This window comes from Protopterus annectens, chromosome 16.part0 (genome assembly GCF_019279795.1).
Source record: "Protopterus annectens isolate FY-2018-M chromosome 16.part0, PAN1.0, whole genome shotgun sequence".
NCBI lineage: Eukaryota > Metazoa > Chordata > Ceratodontiformes > Protopteridae > Protopterus > Protopterus annectens.
The window spans coordinates 380387922-380410522 of record NC_056750.1 but is presented as its reverse complement, the minus strand read 5'-3'; the positions used below and the strand labels follow the sequence as shown (position 1 = coordinate 380410522).

Below are 22601 nucleotides of genomic sequence, written 5' to 3'. Positions count from 1 at the left end.
AATTTTTCTCACATTATACCCCTTCACAAAGGAGGTTACTCCACTGAGTTAAGTAACTACCGCCCCATTGCTGTCTTAGCCCCACTGTCTAAAATTCTGGAAAGCGCCATCCACACCCAACTCATGGATTACCTTCAAAGAGTAAGATTGCTTACAGATACACAACACGGCTTCCGCCACTCTCATAGCACTACCACAGCCCTGATGTCCTTTACCAACACAGTTAACCATTATCAGAATAATGGGCAATATGTATCTGCTATTTTCGTAGACCTGCCCAAGGCGTTCGATATGGTTAACCACCCAAAACTAATCAACATCCTCTCCTTCCTAAACCTCTGTTACCTCTTCCATCTCCTGGTTCCAGAATTACCTTACAGGATGTCGACAAACCACCCTCTGGCAGCGACTATCCCCCCTCCTTGGTTGGCATAGGAGATCCCCAAGGTTCCATCCTGGGGCCCCTACTTTTCTCTGTCTTTGAGTCAATTCCATATCTCCACACCTCATGCTACCATAGTCCAATATGCTGACAATTCAGTTCTCATATGCTCAGCCTCTTCTCTTCAAATTCTCCACAGACACATCCAGGAATCTTTCCTATTGGCTGAAAATTGGCTCACCAACTCCCGCCTCATCCTTAATCCAAACAAAACTTCTCCTTTTTCATCTAGGCAAACCCCCCCTCCTCCCTAATCAATACCCCCTCCCCACCTTTTAGGATCTTATCCAAAAACAATACCATCATTACCCCCTCAACCCACACAAAACTGCTAGGTGTAGAAATAGACAACAGTCTGAAATTTGATATACATATTGCCCAAACCATTAAAAAGGTCCACAAGAAACTCGGTCTCTTGTATAGTAACAATAAATTCCTAACCAAGAATACTAAATCCACTATTGCCCAAACTCACCTCCTGTCTACTCTCTTATGTGCTTCCCCAGTACTAACCAACCTCCGTAAAACAGACCTTGCCAAACTTGAATCTTGCTACAATAAGATAGACATTTGCAACTCGTGTTACATACAGATCCCATCACTTCACATCACTTGGGTAACTAAACTGGTTTGAACTTCCTCAGTTACTGCACTTTAATCAACTTACCTTCGCTCACAAAGTCCTCCCTCACCCAGATAAAACTCCTGCTCTTCATAACCTCTTACAGCCATACAACTCCTCTAGACATCTCTGCTCTTCCAACATATCCCTCCTACAGGTCTCCAAAGCAAACAATGCAGCCGGTGAATCATTTTTACACTACATTTCCAAACTATGGAGTAAACTCTCAAGCTCTCTTACTTCCAACTGCTGTATCCCACAATTCAAAAACCTACTCAAAACATACCTTTCAAATTCTTGACTCTGTCCCTGCAACCCTACATGATAGCCCAATTTCCCTTCTTCAGTAGCTAAAATCCACTTTTGTCTGTCTTCCCCAGGTCTTAAAACTGGAACTGGCTACTGTATTATATCTGAGCAAAAGTATCACTCTGGTGCAACCACTTATGTATTCTCTCTATCTTCAACTGTATTCTTACATACCCTCTCTATATCCACTGTCTGCTTTTATCACTGATCACTACAGTACAAGATTATAAAAACCAACAGCTATTTGTTACCCAGGACATATTGGTTCATATATACTACTACCTCTTCTTGTAATTATAGTCTTTCACTCACTTTGTACAGCATTGTATTCTCGTGTATTATTTTGTACAAACTGCTGTTTTTTGTATAACTCGCTATTCCTCTGTATTATTTTTTGTATTTTGACATTTTATTATTGTGCATTGTTCTATGATTTATTAAGTAAATGTGGATCTTTTCTCCCCGGGCCTCTGCTGGAAAAGGACCTGTGTCCAGTTGGACCTTCCCAGTAAACAAATGTAAAACAAATAAAATAAAAAAAAATAAGTTATTAAAGTGCTAGGTTGCCTTAAGCTGTCTGTACTTTAGCATGAGTTTAAATTCATTCTAAATGCTGTAAGGCACCTACAACTTTATTTAAAAAAAAGGGCATTATTACTATTTTTTATAGCATACAAGTGCTGTAATACCCAGAGCACTTGTATGCTATAAAAACAAAAACATACCCAGAGCACTTGTATGCTATAAAAATAAAAAATAGTAATAATGCCCTTTTTAAGCATTCTTTGACATGTTCTAACTGGAAGAAATTTACTTTTTCTATAGTAGAAGTTGTTAAGCATGACCTTAGGGAAGGGGACTTTAGAAATTATGTTGAACAAAGAGAGGCAGAATGGCAGATTAAACTTGCTTATTTACCCCCTGGTCTGAATGATATGGTGAACATAAAATGTTTCTTAAAAAATAAGAAGATTACTAAAGTGAATATACAGGGGTGAATGCCCTTGTGTTTTAAACTGTGTTAAGTGTGTGGACACTTTGAGATGCATGCTTTTTGTAGTAGATCTTTAAATGTTTTTATATATTTAATTGATTTATTATTGAGATGATTTGATTAGTCAAATGTTTTTGAATGGTTTAAAAGTGATTTGGAAGTGTATTTTATCATTTCTGGTAAAGACTTTGGGATGAATAGCAAGCATTTAATTTTAACTACACTAAAAAAGAACTTTCTTAGCTTCTCCAGTGCTTTTCTTGGTGGATTTTGTGTTTTTTTTTATTTCCTTAATTCACCCATTAGTTATCCTCCTTTTAGTTGTTAAATGTAGATTAGAATGTATGTGCTGTATCTTTAAGGAGCATATCAAGGACTGAATGTGCACATGTAAATACTGGGCATTTGCTATTCTCAGTGCCATTTTGAAAATGCAGCCAGAGACTAAGTATGTATGATTGCAGTAGTTATTTTGTGTATAAGTTACTTAAGTTGAAGTCAGTAAACTTCTATCATGATGTGTTTGTATGTAATAAAGCTGCTTGAACAGTACCCATGAAGACTCTTCCATTGTTTCCAAAGTAGAAGAGCGAGATGGTGTTAGAATCGGGATTCCAGAGAACGATATTTGAAGCCGTGAGGTGCAGAGATGACAGTTAAGTAAACTAAGAGAAACAGTCATGAAAAAGAGCTAGAAAAGAGTCAAAGGTAATGAGAATTCGCACAAACTGCTTATTTTATAAAAAAGATAAAACTGAGCATTACAAGGGTACAAACCACATTATTAAACAATTGGGAGGCACAAAAGAATTATTAACTAAGGGAAATGTTTAAGATTAAGATATTTTAATGAAACAATTATCACAAAAGCAAAACGAGTATGTTTAAAGCAAAGCGAGTTTGTTTAAAGTAAAATGAGTGTGTTTGAAGTAAAACGGGCATGTTTAGAGTAAAACGACCACAAGAAAGTGCAATGGGCATGAAAAGAGATTAAACTGGCAAAACAAATATAATAAGGGCAAAAAGGGCACATTAAGCATAAATAAAGCAAGGAGACTGCATGTTTTTTGGCAAAGTGCTGTGTTTTGGCATAACTACGAATTTGTATTGTATCAAGGGCATAACTAGAGTTATTCAAAGTATCTCAAAGTGTGTAAAAGTACTTACAGTGTGTGCTTATTACTGTGCATGTATTCTGAAGAGTTATTTTTGTGCAAAGTGCAACTATTTTGTGAAGTACAGTCAAGTATAGCCATTTCGAAAAGTTTGTTGTGCTGGGTTTGTCTATTCACAAAGTGGTGCCATTACAGAGTGTTTCTTGCACTGTAAAGAATTGCCTAGCAAAGTACTGCCATTTTGGGGAAATTTCAGTGTGCTTTGTACTGTTTATTCGCAAAGTGCAACTGCTTCAAGATGTTTCTGACTCTGAGCTTCGCTTGTCCAGTTCAATCGCATTGTGCAGTTATTTGAAATGTTTCTTACACTAAGAGGTGATTTGTTGCAGTACAGTAATTTCAAGAGTATTACAGTACCCGAGAGACTTATTTTGCAAAGTTCAGTTATTCAGAGGCTTGTTGTGCTATTGGGCCAAGTCACAAATACTGGCATAAATTTCTGGCATATGTGTATGTGTTCATGCTTATTTGCAAAACCCTTCACTGGTTTGTGTTAATATGGCAGATGGATTTTGAAAGGCCTTGCCATTTAATCAGAATATTGCAGAGAATTGGCAGATATTTGAGCAAGAATAAAATATTTTTATACAGGCAGCTTATTCAGACAAAGAAGCATGTACCAGGGCATTCATTTTACTAAACCTAGCTGGGTCAGAGGCCATTGAAAGAGAGTGTTCATTTGTGTTTGCACCAGCAGTGTATGAGGGAGAAGGTGAAAAATCTTCATATTGTTGTACAGGCTGATTCAAGTGAAGACTCCAAGTGTTTGAAGCACAAATTCAGAGAAATGTGTAAACCCCCCCCCGATAAATATTATATTAGAGAGGCATTTGTTTTACATGAGAGATCAGAAACCAGGGGAAACGTTTGCAGCTTATATAACTGACCTGAGAAACCAAGCCAAAATGTGTCAGTTTGGTGACTTAAAAGATAAGTTAATAAAACACAGCCTCATGTGTGGTATTAATAGTGCTGCTGTGAGAAAGATTTTGCTTCATGACAGTGATTTAATGTTGTGTAAAGCCATAGAGATTTGTCAAACCCATGAAGTTACAGAAAAATACATAAGTATGCTTGCAAGTAACAAGAGCATGGTTTCAGCAGGCTCCAGAGCAAATGTAGATAGCATGCAACATGGGGCAAACAGAAGTAGGCCTAAGCAGATGGCAGCCACAACCCCTGCTGCCTTACCTGAGAAACCATGTAGTTCTCCAGCAAGTTCTAAGCCCAGCTCAGTTAAAGGAGCATGTTCAGTGCAGTACAAATGTGAATCAGCAAAACCCAAGTCCAGCTTTATTGTTAACTGTCACAATTGTGGTGCCAGTCATGAGTCTAGAAGAGAAAAATGCCTAGCATTTGGTCAGCAATGTCACAAGTATAAAAAATGGAACCATTTTCAAAAGTTTTGCAAATCAAGTAAACCCCACACAATTGTAAAGATGGGTCACTCAAAAAGCAGATTGATCAAGTAGGGTTGCAGCAGTCTACTTTCTGTGTAGATGATGCATCAGTAATTGGTGAGAGTTGCTGCAGCAAATTTGTTGGCAAAGAGCATAGTGTTTTGTGCGGTCCGAATCAATAGTAAATCCAGAGAGCTTAAAGCAGACACTGGTTCAAAATGTAATGGTACATCAGCAAACATATTTGCTAAAGTGAGAACTAATGAGCAACTCAGTGTGGCTGGTAGTATGAAACTTGTTGCTTGTGGAGGTGAAGAAATTCAAACCGAAGGCTCAGTGATACTTTCATGTTATTTGGCTAAGAACTGTTAGAGCTTGTTATTCTATGTAGTCTGAAGACCAGTACAGTCTTTATTGGGTCTCAAAGACATTTTGAGAATGAATCTGCTTTCTTTTACCAACAAAGTTCATCACATAAGTGCATATCCTAGTTCCAGTTTTTCTGAAGCCATTTTCTCAGAGTATGCTGATGTTTTTGATGGTAAGTTAGGCAAACTTCCAGTTGTGTGTTCCATGAAGTTAAACCCAGAGGTCACTCCAGTAGTTAGACCAGCAAGAAAAGTTCTGATAGCCATGCAGGATAATGTCAAAACTCAGTTGGATAGAATGCTATAGCAAAGTGTAATTTGTCTAGTTACAAAACCAACTGAATGGGTGTCATCCATGGTAACAGCTCACAAAAAAGGCATAGACGAAATCAGAATATGTATTAACCCAAGAGATCTGAACAAAGCATTGAAGAGACCACATCATCCGATGAGTACAGTCGAAAGAAGTCATAGCTCTAATACCGAATGCCACTGTTTTTTCTGTCTTGGATGCAAAAAGTTCATTTTAGCAAGTGATGCTTGATCACAAATCCTCATTACTAACCACTTTTGGCACCCCGTTTGGCAGATACAGATTCCTAAGGATGCCATTTGGAATACATTCTGCAAGTGAAGTCTTCCAGCGTGCAGTGGAGCAAATTTTTTCGGGTTATCCTTGTGTCATAATAGTAGATGATTTATTGGTTGGAGGCAATGGTAAAGCAGAGTATAACAGAAACTTAGAGAGTTCTAGACAGAGCACGTGAAGTAAACTTAAAGCTCAGTCCTTTAAAGTGCAAATTCAGACTACCAGAAGTTACATATATAGGTCATTTATTTACCAGTACTGGCTTGAGACCAGACCTGACCAAGCAAGCAGCTGTTCTTGAGATGTCAGCCCCAGGCAGTATTCTAGCTCTACAGCATTTCCTATGCATGGTCAACTATTTAGGGAAGTTTATACAACACTTCAGTGAGTTGACAGCACCTTTAAGAGAGGATGATGCGCAAAAATGTTACATGGTCTTAGTTAGAAAAACACCGGAAGGCATTTGAAAACCTTAAGCAGAAAATTGCCACCCCATCTACATTAAGATACTATGATGTAAATAAGCCAGTCACTCTTTCCTGTGTTGCGTCACAATTTGGTCTTGGCGCAGTTATTCTTCAAGAAAGCAGACCAGTAGCCTGTGCATCTAGAACACTTACCCAAACTGAGATGCAATATACTCAAATTGAGAAAGAACATTTGGCAATAGTATTTGCATGTTCAAAGTTTCATGATTGTACCTATGGTTGAGCTATTCAGATTGAAACTGATCACCAACCTCTACTTACTATTCTAAAGAAGCCTATGCATTCAGCTCCAGCAAGATTGCAAAGAATGATGCTCAGATTGCAAAAGTACAACTTCAAAATGGTCTGTACGAAAGGCAGGCTACTTTATCTGGCTGATACCTTATCCAGATCGCCCAGAAATGCGATGACTTTGACGTGATGGCAGTGCATAATTTCTCTACCACTAGACTTGATGCACTGAGAGATCATACAAAAGACTGATCCAATTTTGCAAAAGCTTAACCACTACATTAATGCTGGATGGCTGTCAAAGCAGTCTAGTGTACCACCTGAAGTGCAAACCTATTTTCCTTACAGAGATCAGATGTTGATGGACGATGGCATTATTTTCAAAGTTCCTAAAACAGTTGTTCCTGCTTCCTTACAACATTAATATATCCAGATTTTGCATCGTGGTCACCCAGGTTCCGTATCTACTAAAAGAAGAGCAAGAGAACTAGTATTTTGGCCTTCATTACTGAAATGCATTGATAAAGTACTTTCTTCTTGTTCAGTATGCCATAGTTGTTGTTGACAACAACAACAACAGTATGCAATAGTACTAAACCAAATTTGCAAAGCGAACCACTTCAGCTAAGTCAAGTTCCTGAACTACGTTGGTCAGCATTAGCCACTGATATCTTCGAGTGAGACAATCAGCACTACTTAATATTGGTAGACTCTTATTCATATTGGCTTGAGATTGATTTACTACCTAATTTAACATCCACTACTATTACTACCTAATTTAACATCCACTACTATTATTACTAAATTGAAACGATATTTCTCAGTCCATGGTAGTCTACGCAAAGTTATTTCTGACAATGGTACTCAATTTACTAGTCAGTTGTTTCAGAAATTTGCAAGAGAATGAGACTTTGTACATGTTACTAACAGTCCTGAATATCCACAGTGAAGTGGACTAGCTGAACGTGCAGTGCAGAGTGCAAAACAATTACTTGAAAGGTCAAAGCGTGACAATACCGGAGGCTTTTTGAATTTACTTAATCTCAGATACATAGCCCTTGACGATATACTTGGCTCACCTGCTCAAAGACTTCTATCCAGGCAAACCAGAACGATGCTGCCTATTAGTTCCAGTTTATTGAGGTCTAAAGCTAACAACAGAACCGTCAAAGCTCAATTATTCAAGAAACATTCTATCCAGAAGTCCAGTTATGATAAATCGAGCAGATTTCTTTCATCCATTGAAAGAAGGAGAGACAATGAGGATACAAACAGCGAAAGATTTTGACCGGATTGGTCAAGTTACAGGTATATGTACCAAGCTGAGATCCTACCTTGTAGAATCTGAGGGTGTGGAGTACAGGAGAAATCAGACATCTTCTTCCTGTACCATAATCATCATTGCAGCATTGGCCGTGTGGTACAGACTCTAGATCAAAGAGCGAACCAGACGTTGTTCCCATCCCAGAGTGTGTTTCAACCTCTTCTTCCATTCTTGAGGATGTTCCAAGTCTTCCCAAGCTTGAACATTCTGTAGAGACAGCTCCAGTTGCTAAACCTAATTCCCAGTTTTATGTCACACGATATGACTGAATTTCCAGTCCCAGTGTGAAACATGGACATAACTGTATATGTACCTAGTATTCTATAATTGTATGACAGAGAACTACTTGTGTTATCTGCATGCCAAATAGATTTATAACGTTGCGTGATCTGTTTCTCAAAGAGGGAGGATGTAAATCAGACTGTGTATGTACTGTATCTTTAAGAAGCATATCAAGGACTGAACGTGCACATATAAATACCGGGCACGTGCTATTCCCAGTGCCATTTTGAGAGTGCAGCCAGAGAGTGAGCATGTATGATTATAGTAGTTAGTTTGTATATAAGTTACTTAAGTTAAAGTCAGCAAAATTCTGTTGTGATGTTTGTATATAATAAAACTGCTTGAACAGAACCCACAAAGACTCTTCTATTGTATCCAAAGTAGGAGAGGAACAGTAAGCATGTGCCCCTTCTCCCTACCCTAGTCCTTCTAGCCCCACAACTGCCATCCGTGTTCTGTCCACACACACACTAACCTTGATCTATAGTTCCATTCCTCTCATTTTCCCCTAATAATCCAGTTCATCCCTCTCTCTGCGCATCTGTCTTCCCATTGTGTACATGTTAAGGTGTTGAAAACTTTCCTCCAGCACCAAATCCTCCTCCATTCTCAATTTTGGTTGTGTTCTTGAATGCAATCATTTCCTGTTTCATTTGCTACCAGAACTAGATGCAGTCAACCATATGTATTTATGTCAGTGCCATTTATAAGAGATGAATGACCACAGCATATCCTGAGTCCATCATCTGGCTGTACAACATTCTTTCTTATTGGCTTTCACTATTGTCATTTCACTTTTCATTGCACACATTAACCTAAGGATGTTTATAAGTTCTAGGTCATTTTCCTTCTTTGTCCCTTCCTAGTATCATCTCTTATAATAACACATTTTGTTCATGTTCGCCTGTCAGAGCACCTAACCTTTCACCTTTGCTTTTTATTGACAGTGATTTGCTGTGTTATATAGTCTTTGTTAGTTTAATTTCTGGCTTGTTACAAGTTATTAAAACAGAGCATGCCTTTAAATTTTTAATACACATTTGGTATGACACTGAGTGATTTACTGGTAAAAGAAAGTACATCTTAGATGGTTCTAGCTGATGCTGTTGCACACCATTGGACATGTTATGTATTGTTCATTGAATTCACTTGCACTACCACTTACCAAAAGAAGTCAGCTGTCTCACCTTATAACAGTAATTAATTTAGAGTACAGTTATAACAATCAATATTTAAGACAGTAACTTTCCTCACTGAAGCAAGCATTACACAGTGATGGTACCTTTAGTTGTGTATGTCATGTTTACATTCCTCTTAAACATTGAGCCTCAGCATGTGCCTGCTCACACATTCATCAGCTTGGTGCAGTGTACACAAACATACAAAACAGTATTCAGAAAGATCCAGATCCACCCAGGTTATTCTTAAAAGTATTCTGAAGTAATGACATGGCTTGATTAAGCATTTGATGTCTTAATTTGTGAAACTGTCTGGTAAAGCATCTGCTGAATTGATAAATGTCATATTCTGTTACTACATCTTTTTCATACATCCTGGACTGCACTGTCAATTTTTATTAAACCAAAACCAAAAAAAAAAAAAATGGTAGCATTTTGTACAAACTATTCATTTAAAATTAACTTAGGGTAGTCCTTTGGATGAGGCATTAAACTAAGATCCCATCTGCCTGAGATGGTGGTAGCAGAGATGGATGTAAAAGATCCCATGACACTTATCAAAAAAAAGTAGAGAGATTTCCCCAGGGACCTAGCCAAAAGTCATTACAAAAATCTACTCAGCTGTCACTAGAAAATAGTCTGCAGACCTAGTGAGACTGTTCCCATCAGCAAAACATAAATTAAATAAAAATAAACTTGTAAGAAAATAAAAAAAATAATGTTAACATGCTGATTTCAAGAGAAAATTTTATCAGCACATTCAACAAAATTCTCTTTATTACAGTACCATTGAAGTTAATGCTTAAATTATAGAATAGGTTCATAGATAGGTACTAGGCTATCTGCCCGATGGCATTTATAAGCCTAGCCGAAATGTGTTGGCTTTCACTGCCCCCTTAGGTTAGTTCCCTGTGCCTCTGTCCAGCAGAGCCATTGAAGTGATCCCCGGAGTAAACTTTCTGCTTCCCATCCACTCATCAAGGTTTCTCTTGAAGAGGGTTAGCGAGGACCTCTGCCGAATGTAGATTAGAATCTTGTTCCAGAGCATGGGAAGTCTCTGGGACAGGAATCTATCCCTCCAGCATGTCCTATTTATTGTTGTGGAGAGGTTTAGATTCCTGGAGCGTGTGGCTCAAGGGGATATGGTTTTCTGTAGGTGGAGCATGTCCATCAATTCTGGGTTGGAGATGGCCTTTTGTATGTCAGGCAGAGATCACCTCTGTGTAGGTGGTATGCAACCGAGTACAGCTGGACTTTCTTCAGTCGAGCTGCATAGGGCATCTGCTTGAGGCCAGTGATCCTCTTGGTGAGGTACTTCTGTGGTCTTTCCAGTTGTTGCAGGTGCCTTGTAAGGTACATCCCAAATGGGGCATTGTACTCTATGATAGGACTGATGAGTGATGCGTAGAGGGGCCCAATGACCTCTTTCGATCTGCATGCAAACCCTTTTGTGATTAGGTGGGCCACATAAAAGGATTTTCTAACCACTTTAGCAATGTGATTATCAAAGGAGAGGTTACCATCTACTTGGGTCCCCAGATCCCTTATTACGTCTTCCGTATTTAGGGGGCTACCACCTATATGATAGTTTGTGGGTACTTTGTTTTTTCCAAAGGGGATGACTATGCACTTTTTGGCATTTAGCTTGAGGCCATGGTTTTAACACCAGGTATCTGTCTCCGTGAGACCCTTTTGGAGGATGTCTGTGTCAGCCAGAGAGTCCATTATTGCCCCTAGTTTGCAGTCGTCTGCGAACTTGGTCAGCCATAGTCCTCCTGTGCTTGCCTGTACCTCTGAGAAGTATATGCCGATCGGGAGGGATCCTAGGACTGAGTCCTGAGGAACTCCACTTTTAACCGGTTTAGAGTCAGACCTAGCTCCCGCAACTCTTAGCATGTGGGTTCTGTCCATGAGCCAGTTGGCAACCCATCTCGTGATGTAGGGGTTTATGTTCAGGCTGGTGACCTTGTCTATAATACCTGAGTGGGGAATGGTGTCGAAGGCTTTTGTGAGGTCTAGGTAGGCTGTGTGGACCACCTTTCCCTCGTCTATAGCCTTGGTAACTGTCTCAAAGAAGTCCACCAGATTAGGAGGCATGATCTGCCCTTAACAAAGCCGATCTGCCCTTAACAAAACTGAACTGGGTAGGGTCTAGTGTTTGGAGGTTCCCAATGTCTCTGTTAATGAGATCCATGATGATGCACTCCATAGCTTTGCAGACCAAGCTAGTCAGGCTTATTGGGCGATAGTTCCCGGGGTCCATTGTGGCTCCACCTTTGTGGAGTGGAATAACTGTTGCTGTGCACCACTCTGTGGGCACATAGCCTGTGGAGAGGCTGAGTTTAAACAGTGTGTTTAGGTGAGGGGTTAGTTCATCTTTGAGCTTGTGTAGGACGCAGCCTGGGACACCGTCCGGTCCCATCGATGCTGTGTTTTTGGCTTTGGAGAGGGCTGTTTTAAACTGAGTGTCTGTGATTTCAGGGGCACTACATTCTTCTGGTATAGTTATGGACCCTTTTGAGGGTGAAGGGGGGGTGAAGTTTGTACTGAACCTGTCTGCCAGGATGTTGGCTATATCGGTCGGTTCAGTGTATTTTGTGCCATTCTGCACTAACTCCGAGCAGATCTGAGAATTGCTACTTAGATTCTTGGCATAGCTAAAGAATGCCTTGTGGTTATCTTTAGAGACCATGGCAATTTTTCTTTCGAAGCTAGCCTTGGATGATTTTATGAGGGAACATAGTTTCTTGCTGATACTGATCAGGGATGTCTTCCCTTCTTGAGATTTTACTCTTTTCTGTACTAGTTTCTTCCTTCTGTTGTATAGCTTGTTTATGGCAAGAGTCCACCAGACTGGTTTCCTTTTCTTGAAGGAGTGAGTCTTGGTTTTGTTTGGGATAGCATGATCCATGCATTCTCGTAGGTGCCCATAGAGTGCATTAGTAAAGGATTTTGCAGTATCCTTTAGCATGGGGGCTTTGAAACTTCCCACCTTGGTCTTAAGTAACGTGAAGTTTGCTTTTGAAAAGTTTTTCACAGTGGTTTCTTTGACTGGGGGTGGTGGTGGAATGTGGATGTCCAGAGTGATTAGTTTATGGTCAGATCTAACCAACGAAGGGTTGACGTTCGATGTGGAACACCAGTCGCCCATGTTGGTGATGACCAGGTCCAATATTTTGTCACCTCTAGTGGGGGGTGTTTATCAGTTGATCCAGGAGTTTGTACTTGAGTAGTTCTCCCAGTTAATGTTTGGGTAATTGAAATCACCCAATATCAGGGTGTTTGGTAGGACCTTTATGTTTCCCAGTGTTTCCAGGAATGCGGAATGGGGGTCCTGGGACATGGTGGGTGATCTGTAGCAAGCTATAATTTGAATAGCAGTTTTACCCATTGTTAGTTGCACGTGGATTATCTCTGAAGCATCGTGTGTGCCACTAACCTGGAGGTGTGGGTATACTTGATGAATATGGATACTCCCCCCGCCTTTTGTATTTTGGTCCGGGTTTTGTGGCCGAAATGTATGGTATGAGTTGTAGCCTGGTAGTGCTGGGGTGCTCTCTGGAGCCTTAAACCAGGTTTCTATTACTGCACATATATCGATTTTCTCCATACCGAGGAGTGCCTCGAGTGTGTGCATTTTGAGGTTTAGACTTCTGGCATTGAGTAGCATTACCCTCAGTTTTTTGTTACTTGTGCTGTTTATGGCGGTGGGTTTGTCTTTTGAGCCTTGCCTAAAAAGGCACTATGCGGGTGGCAAGAGCCTTGGCCAGTATTCGAAAGCCTAAGGGTGACAGGTACAAACCATCTCTAGCAAAGCAGCGTGGCTTGTCGAGCATGTCATCCCAGGCTGACAGACACTGGATCCCCTTTGAATGACACCAGAAGCTTAGCCAATTGTTGAAATTGATAATTTTTTCTCTATAAGGGTGGTATCGTTCTTGTTGAGGGCAGGATGCTACTCAGGGTCAGGGTCATACCGGCCTGGGCTACGTGATCAGAGAGTTCCTCCATGTCTCTTTTCATGTAGTCCAGGGGAGGTACTGCTCAGGTCATTCACACCAACATGGACAATGACAGAGTAATATTTGTACTTGTTCTGGAGTGACCTGAGTGCTTGTGTTATGTGGCGGATCCTGGCACCCGACAGGCAGCTAACAGTAACCTTCTCCTTGTTCAGCCTAGTGAGTGGGACGTCAGTGTGCCTGACTATAGTCACCTATTACTAGTATGTTGGGTATGTTATTTTGCCTTAAGAGCTGTGATTGCATGGCATACTGGTTTTGTTAAGTATGTGTTGGGGGTGGAGGTTGCTTGGATGTCTGCTTTGGAGGTCTCTGTTACTTTTGCAGATTTTTATTTAGAGCCTCCGAGTATGTTTTCATGTATTTATGTGTGTTTTTTGCCGGTGCTGGTTTCATAGATCTGTGTGAGACTGGTGGTGTGGTGCAAGTAATTCCCTTCTCCTCTTGACTGCCTGGTCCAGTCTTGGGTTGAGAGAGCTTAACATCCAGTTTGGCTGTATAATTGCATCTCTCGCATGTATTAGTGTTTGGTGGAAGGAGGAGAGGGTTGTCTGTGTACATGAGACAATTGTAACATTGCCTCAAATTGCCCAGATTCACCATGTGGACCAGAGAGTACACCTGAAACTGCCCTTTGGACATGCCTGGATAGGTACAGTGAACTGTTTTACTGATTGGCTGGTAAGGTTGAATAGAGAGCCCTGTCCTTCTCTACAGTATAGGGGGGGGTCTAGTGCTAAGGTTTATTAGTGCTTGCCATGAGTTTTGAGCAAGTGCTGGGATGAGAAGTGAATGGTTTGAGTGCTTAAGTTGAAAGTTTGTCTAGTTCCAAGGGAAAAATTGAAGAGTAGACTTTGTGGAGCCAGGAATAGTTATACCCTAGCTAACCGGGCACGCAAAACCACGCAAATATGGGCTTTATGACAGGGAAATGAAAGAGATACAAATTAGCCCAAAATGGCCAATAAACTACTAATTTCTGGGCTGAAACCACTCCTCCAGGGACAGATAGGCTGCTCAAAGCTCCCTGGAATGTTTCCTCTTTCTTTATTACACTTTTGGGCATTACTGCTGTTATATTTTAGTTTTGTCAAAATGAGTACTGCCCCAGAAAATATACTTTAGGCCTATTGGAACTAACCTGGAAAACAAAATATAAATAAATAAATAAATGAAGTAAGCTTTGATATGGTGCCTCTGTTCAGTCACTGGGTCTACCTACCCCTCCTTATACCCCAGACTTTCTGCTACACAGGTTGGGACAAATGAAGAGATTGAAGCTTCTCAGATTAGGCATCATATTGCTTTAACCCTTTTTGTTAGCATAGCTGTCCAGCTGTGCTACTGGATGGGATGTGCAATGAGTGGTCTGCACTGAACTGCCCCCACTTCCACAAAGAACTGGTGTCATTTAAGCAACCCCTGCCCATCCACAGAAGCACACTACAGTGGTTTCCTTGTCTTGTCCAGGGAAATTGTATCACTTATTGCTCCTGGACACATTCCCATCCCATCCACCCCCTAGAACAGGCACAACCATACTTCCCTACCAATGTCCCTGACTCATGCACTTGCTGTCTCTCTGGCTACCAAGAGAGTGACAGTTACAGTTTTTTTTTATTTATATTCCGTTTTCTTTTCAAATAGTTTACAACTCAGTAACTGTTTTATTTGTAATAATTTGTATCTTCTTTTAGTGTCCATTCTCTTTCTTGTATTCAAATGGTTTACAAATCAGTAATTGTTTTTGTTTATGATTTTTTTGTTTCTCAACTAGTACTTCAGATTTATAGAAATTTAGGCCAGCGAACAATACTGCTTTAAAAGTCCCTTTGCCATAGTTGATGACCTGAAGGTGTCACTTTCCTTCTCCAGCTGATCATTCATTCCTGAATGTCTGATATTGTGGGTCACAGGACTCATGTTTTTCAAAAAATTACTGTCAAACTTTCAATAATGTGAACTGAATCAAGACTAGTGCAGTCACTGTTCATTGTCTGATTTCTCAGTAGTTAGGGGAGCAAAGTGAATCAATGAGTCAGTGTGTTAATGTGAAGTGATCGGGAGGTAAGGTGTGATGAGTAAATAAGTTGTGTTGGTTTGTGGCCTAAAATACCTGATACTGAGGTGCTGGTTAAAATTTTGTTAACAACTGAAATGTGCATGATAAAACCTGTAAGAAGGTTTCTGAATAAGAGGTATTGGTTAATGATAATAAACAGAAGTGGAATTGTTAGAAGACTTAAAATTTGTTATGAACCTTGACTGTAGATGATTGTCACCGATGAAGTGACACGTAGACCCTATGTGCAAAAATGGGAAAAAGAAGTGATGGAAGGGAAGGATGGATGGATGAGACCTATGTGAAACATTGTGCAGGTACTCCACGACTTTCGAAGCCAACCATCAACCAAAAAAGCAAAAATCAATAAAAAAATTTTTATATACTTGAACAGCAAAAAAACTTTATTCCATGGGTTGTTAGCGCTTTCACGTCTATTCTGGACGCTTCTTCAGACTTTTCTGAAGTCTGAAGAAGCATTCAGAGTAGACGTTAAAGCGCTAACAACCCATGGAATAAAGTTTTTTTGCTGTTCAAGTATATAAAATTTTATTTATTGATTTTTGCTTTTTTGGTTGATGGTTGGCTTCGACAGTCGTGGAGTACCTGCCCCTTGATATTGACATTTTTCGTTTGGGGACATAGCAGGTACCTTACCCTGAGAGATCTCTGTTTATTTATCTTATGTGAAACATTGCTGAACAGCTATGATTATAGTAAAGCTGCCCCTTTACAACATTTTTTCAGATGCAGCATGAGCTGGATAGAGCTGAAGTAGGTACATCTACATCAAATGCCCAGCAAATGGAGCTAGATAGACTACATCGAGAGTTAAGGAGACAGAGATCAGAAAGTGAAAGGCTTCGAGGTATCCTGAGCCAAGTAAGACAAGGTAAGGTACCATAACTTTTTGCATGCAGTTTGTGGCCCATAAGTACTACAGAAATTTAAGTGTTTAAAACTGAAATGAATAGAAGGCTGCAGACTAACTTTTATCCTTTTATCTTTAAGTTCAGCTTCTTTTACCACTCAGTCTGTTTACTCCAAGCCCTTTATGTCTGTTTTTGCCATGTAATGGTCAGGGCAGATAAAGATGGTAGCTGTTTGATATGGTGAGCTTCTGAAAATATATGCACTCAAGTGTTGTAGCTACCCTTAGCAGTATTGAGTTAGTTCAAAAGAATGTAATATCATAGAATGAACTTTAATTTTAATATTTCGAGTCGGTCAGAGTTGGCTTTTTTGTCACATATTCACTCTTCCTTGGTAGACAGTATGACATGCATTTTGAGTTGTATATTGTTGTATGCTTCCTAAATTTGTTGTAATTCAGGGGTATCTGCTTTCCTTCCTGAGGCTTTAGATAAAAGCTTCAAAGACCTTGGTCCAAAGGCAGCATGAAGGAGCATTTGCTTTCTGTCCAGGGACGTTAGATAAGAGCCTCAAACAGCATGGTTCAAAGGCAGCATGAAGGAAAAAAATAAACCTTAGGTTGGATTTCTGGAGAAGAGGAAGTCATGCAGAAACAGGAGACCATGCTTATATATGAAATCATTTGTTTATGTGAATATTTACAAAACAACAGGAAGACAAAGTATCAAGTTGTGATGGCTTTGTCTCACTTTTGGGAAGGTTTTAAAAAGACCACCACCACCAATGTTGCAGGTGTAGAATTGCCAGCCTGGTGCAAAATGAATACAAAAAATAAACTCACAATCAAGTACTTCCACCGTAAAGGAAGGTTTAATAAAAAAAGTTAGGCACTTTCATTCCATGACCTGGAACTTCATCAGAACTGGCTGTACACATAGCACACTTCCTTTTATAAACCATTCTTTTTTACAAAAAAAAATTATATTACGAAAGACTATGTATAAATCGTTAGTATGTTCATATATTTATTAAAAAAGTATAGTTAAACTTTTTTAATTCATACAGTATGTGAAAATAAATGCTAACACAGAACAGAACAACTCATATCAAAACTCACATCTACTTCTAAGGTTATAGCAAAACTTTATGTATAAAATAGTAATAATTAATTCTATCTTTTTTCTATAGTAAATAGTTATGTGAAACAATTTAGCTGCCCCTAGTTTTAATACTGTAAGAATGGATATTGCTTACTCACTCACAGAAGAGTAGCTGACTTAACCAGCACCCTGGTACTATGAACTAGTGCCCCTCTCCCTCAGCTCTCTTCAGGATGCCAGTTGGCTGACTTCCTGCAGAAAGTACCCAATCCGCAAGTCCCCCCCCCCCCATTTCTTCAAATGAAGAGAAAAATAAATACATTTTATGGTATGCAGTGTTAATTTCATTGCAAGACACCTGCAAATAAATAGAAGGAACCTGTAAAATGTTCAACATATAGAGCCCATAATTACAAAACTACCTGGCTTCATGATTCTGATGGAGTTGTCTTTCCAAAGACTGTCAAACAACTTTTCTGTTTTGGTCAAACTATAGTGCTTAAATCCATCATTGACCTTAAATAAATAATAATAATCATTAATACAGGCCCTCTCAAAGGCTTTTAGAAGCTAGCATTGCATCTGCTGTCAAACCTGAGTACTCTAGCGCTTGTGTTTGGTCTAAACTATAATGAGCAGTTTGCTACAGTTTAAAAGTAAAAACTTTTTCTTTAATGTGAAACCAGAGCATGGCAGCACTGTGCGTGGGGTGTACACTGTAGCAATTGCTTGTTACAGTTTTTGCTTGTTACAGTTTAAAATAGATATATTTCCTTGTTTGTTTTAAACTAAAACCTGAGAGATGTAGTGCTTTGTGCAGTGTATAAACTGCAGCAAACAGTTTGCTACAGTTTAAAAGAAAAGTTGTACCCCCCCCCTTTTTTTACTTAATGAGAGGAGGGAGGGTTTGGGGCAGGGGGCAGAAATGGGACCTGATTGGGGCAGAAGAGGGGTGAGTGTTCTGTATCTGGCCACCTGGTTGGCAGATTTTTTTTTCTTTTTTTGAAGAGCTAGGGGTTGGGAAACTTGCGGATTGGGTTCTGCCTGTAGCAAGCCCGCTAACTGGCATCCTGCAGTTCTGCAGAAAGCTGAGGGGGTGGGGCGCTTGTTCATGGTACTGGCACAAGCACAGTATTTAAGTATAATTTTTTTTAACAAATATATGAACATATTTTTAAAAAATCCATGTCATTATGGTTGAGAAATATTTTTAATTGATTCACCCAAAATCCTTTGTAATATAAATTTGTTTTGTAATATAATTGCGCACTGTCACTTTAAAGTATGGTTTATAAAAGGAAGTGTGTTATGAGGGCAGCCAGTTCTGATATAGTTCTAGTTCAAAGCACTTAACTTTTTTTAATTATTATTAAAAGTTCCTTTATGATTGGAAGTACCTGACTGTGAGTTTATTTTTATTAATTTTACTCCTGGTTGGCACTCCAGCACTTACAATGTTAGTGATGGTGCTGTTTGTTGGTTTCATGACATCAGCTGTGTGTCTCTGGTTTCTGGTTGTTTTTTTTTTTTTGTTTTTTTTTGGTGGCTTGAGTGTAAGGAATGGACACCAGACAGAATTTGAATGGAAACAAAGCTGGTAGTAGCACCTTGGAATTCCAGCAGCTGGTTTTGGAAATAGATAAAATGAAAGGCAAACTTACCCAACTTTTTGGATTTACTTATTCCATGAAGAGACAACTACATACAACTTTGCACACTGATGAGGGAAGTGCTGTTTATTAAGCATTCCCTGGTACATACAGCCAGGATGTTTTCTGACAATGGATGCAGAGATTCTTAAGAGAACTGGGACATCTTGAAGCTGGACATCGTTCCTATACTGTTATTAATAACAGTAATACTATTTCTTCCATTAAAGATGTGCATAGCTCGCATGGCAGCCGATAAAACCACAATTTTGTGGATATGTTATCTTGGCTTGATAAACCTGTTTGTTTTCAACTTGATAACTTTGCTGCTGTAAATAATGTAGATGGTTTTGGTTCTTTAAGGGACAATATATTTTTACTTGAAAAGAGACTTTTAAAAGTCAGGAACTTATAATTGGAGTATGTGTTTCTACTCGAATGTATTAAAAATCAGGTTGTTCCTAAAGGTTTATGTGTGTTTAATTTCCCTAACAGTTTGCAATGTGAGGACAGCTTTTCTACAGAATTTGTAAAACTTTTTGACCGACATGGGATGGAACTAAAGGACTTAATTAAGTACAATTCTAATATTATTAGTAATCGAATGAAGGAAATTGAAAATCTCAATCAATTTATACGTGATGATTTATTATTTGATCAATTTATAGTTGCTTACAACAATGTTTCATCTAGAATAAGATAAGTGTGATATCGATAAACAAAGGAAAATTAAAAAAAATGAATAGACATATTAAACATATAGTGAGCACAATGCTTACCCTATAAAAGTTAATTGTGGTGATCAGTATAATGGGGGAGATGAATGTCCCATTGATCCATTAGTTTCAAATGTAGATGAGGAAATTGGGGGAGGAGATGGTTTTAATTTTAACTCTGAACAGGATTTTCCTGCTTTAAGGAGGTCCAAATGGATGAAACAGTGGGCTCATTGTCCCGCAGAACCTGGGCCGAGTGGATTATCAGCCCCCAGAGAGAGTCAGTGTCAGTACAACAAAACTACAAAAGGGAAGGGGAAGGACAGGAAGTGGCAGAGGTAGACACAAATGGCATTATGTTGTCACATAAAGGCTTTAATATTTAATTATAGCCATGTTACTGTCACACCAGAAATTTTACCTTATTTTCCAAAGGATTTACATTCATCCCTAATCCCCCTTTAATATAGCTGATTCTCGTATTGAACTTAAACTTTTCACAAGAAAACTTAATTTAGCAACTGTATTAACTAATCATGAACCAAGACTAATTTTAATAGGAAGAGTGTTTACAATCCCCGCATGTGTCTGGTTTTACAAGCCTTTGAGAGCGCTTGTATTATTGATTATTGCAGTTTATTTAAGGTCAGTGATGGATTTAAGCACTGTAATTTGACCAAAACAGAAAAGTTGCTGTTTGGCACCCTTAGGAAAGACAAGTCCAGCCACATCATGAAACCAGACAAGGGCAGTAGTCTTGTGATTATGGACTCTATAGATTATTCTGCTATGTTAAATATTTTACAGGATCCTTTTACTTATTTGCAGGAGTCTCGCATTGTGATTAACATTGCATACTGTAAAATTGACTTGTTTTTGTATGATTTGCTTTCGGAAAGGAGAATTTCAGAAGATACTTTTCGCCTTTTAAATGTGAAGAAACCACTGGTTCCCACCATTATTGGTGTACCTAAAGTTCATAAAGGTATTCATAATTTAAAATTCAGACCAGTTGTGGCAGCCAGTGGTTCAGTTGCATACCCCCTTGCTACTTTTATTGATGGACAACTTAAACCCTTGCTCCCATTCAAAACCCACCTTCGTAAAGATTCCTGGGAGATTAACCCCAGATAAATGGTCATCAAGGTGGATTGTCTTACAATTGATGTTGTAGACCTTTTTATCTCCATCCCCAACAATGAGGATTCAGATTTATTTTTTGAGAGATTGATCTCTTGTCTATTTTTGGCAGCCCATGATATACAACTAATTAGACATATGATGGAAATAGTTCTTGATAATAAATTTGTCTACTGTGAAGAGGTATTTTATAAACAGATTAAGAATGTCACTATGGGGGTGATGTGTGCCCCAGTATTATCAAACTTGATCCTGTTAACATCTGTGGCATTTGTGTCTAAGTCTTACAAGTATTGAAAACCGTATCTAAGATTTTTTTGATGATATTTTTATTTTATGGGAAGGGTCGAGTGACACTATCAATTAATTTATTGATTTTTGAGTAACAGTACATCCGATGTTGTCAGTTTTCATTCTGTCCTTGACTGATGAGTTTGGATCTGATCCCTTGGATCCAGCTTGGCCATTGTAGAAGCTAGTGGCAACCTTGAACTGTAGAGCTTCTCCCTTACCTAGAATGCACCACCCCTATTACCTCAGATCTCATTTGCCACTTTCAGCAAAAAGATGTGGCCTGTTGTTCTCTTGAGCGTGGGTGAGAAGTACATTTCAAAACTTACAATTATTTCTCTTTATTTCCCTTTAAACTACTTTAAATTGATTTAGATTAAAGTTTCTTGTTTAAGCTTTCTCCCTTACCTTTCAACAATCTCTGTTTCTTCCTTGTTACCATTTGTGGTATTCTTAATTACTATTGTTAGTAACCCTCTTCCTGTCTTCTACGTTTACCATAGACTTTAGTACCATTCTTGGTACTTCTTTCCATTCTTCTTTCCTTCTGTCTTTTACAAAAAAAAAAAAGAAAGAGAGAAAGAGACTTTCTGTATTTAAGTTTTTACTTGTTTAACTGCTGCTGCTGTTGTTGTGGTGACTGTGTTTGGCCTTCCGTTTTTTTTCCTAATGGCTGAAAAAGAAAAGAGCCCGGCTGTGTTCAAAAAGTGTGGGAAGTGCAGTCAGAAGATTCCGTTGTCTGACTCGCACTCCTTTAGGTCTTGTTCACCTTCAGGAGAGTTGTGCGATCTGTCATGCCTTCAATCCTAGGGCATTGATAGACCGTAGGAACAAGCTAATCCTTAAGGGTCTTTTGCCTTCTTCCTTTGATGAGGCTATATCTGGACCTTCCAAAAGAAACAGAAAAACTAAATACTTACTTCTCCGAGCACGTCTTCTGTATCCTCCAGGTCCTTGGATAAATCACTTAAGAGAACAACTTCAGATGCCACAGTTTCTTTGAATCATACGCATAAGAAGCAGAAATTGTTGGATCCTACCCTTACTTTGGATCCATCTAAAACCAAATTCAGGCCCTTGGATCTGTCGGTTTCTTTAGATCTGAAGTCTGTGACAAAGAAAGATTAGTTGGATCTGAAGACCTTGGATCAGATGGCCTAATTGCCTATTATGCCTAGAACGAAGTACTTCCCTTCTGTGGACCCAGTCCCATCTTGAGTGCCTTCACCATTTTCAGAAAGATCAAAGTCTCCATCTGCTCTAGCCACTCCTTCATTCAAAAGTCTCACTGTAGAAGATGTAGAGAGGTTAGCGAGAAAGATCTTCTTGGCATAGAGCTAGTCTGC

The 22601-nt window shown here is 39.1% G+C and overlaps 1 protein-coding gene across 1 annotated transcript in view; it reads left to right on the top strand.

The window, feature by feature from the left end:
- CNTRL (centriolin) overlaps positions 1-22601 on the top strand; it is a 4034091-nt gene that overhangs the window by 2110279 nt on the left and 1901211 nt on the right. Inside the window, 1 exon segment of the mRNA XM_044058259.1 lies at positions 16234-16378. Within this exon segment, the coding sequence (XP_043914194.1) occupies positions 16234-16378 (145 nt within the window).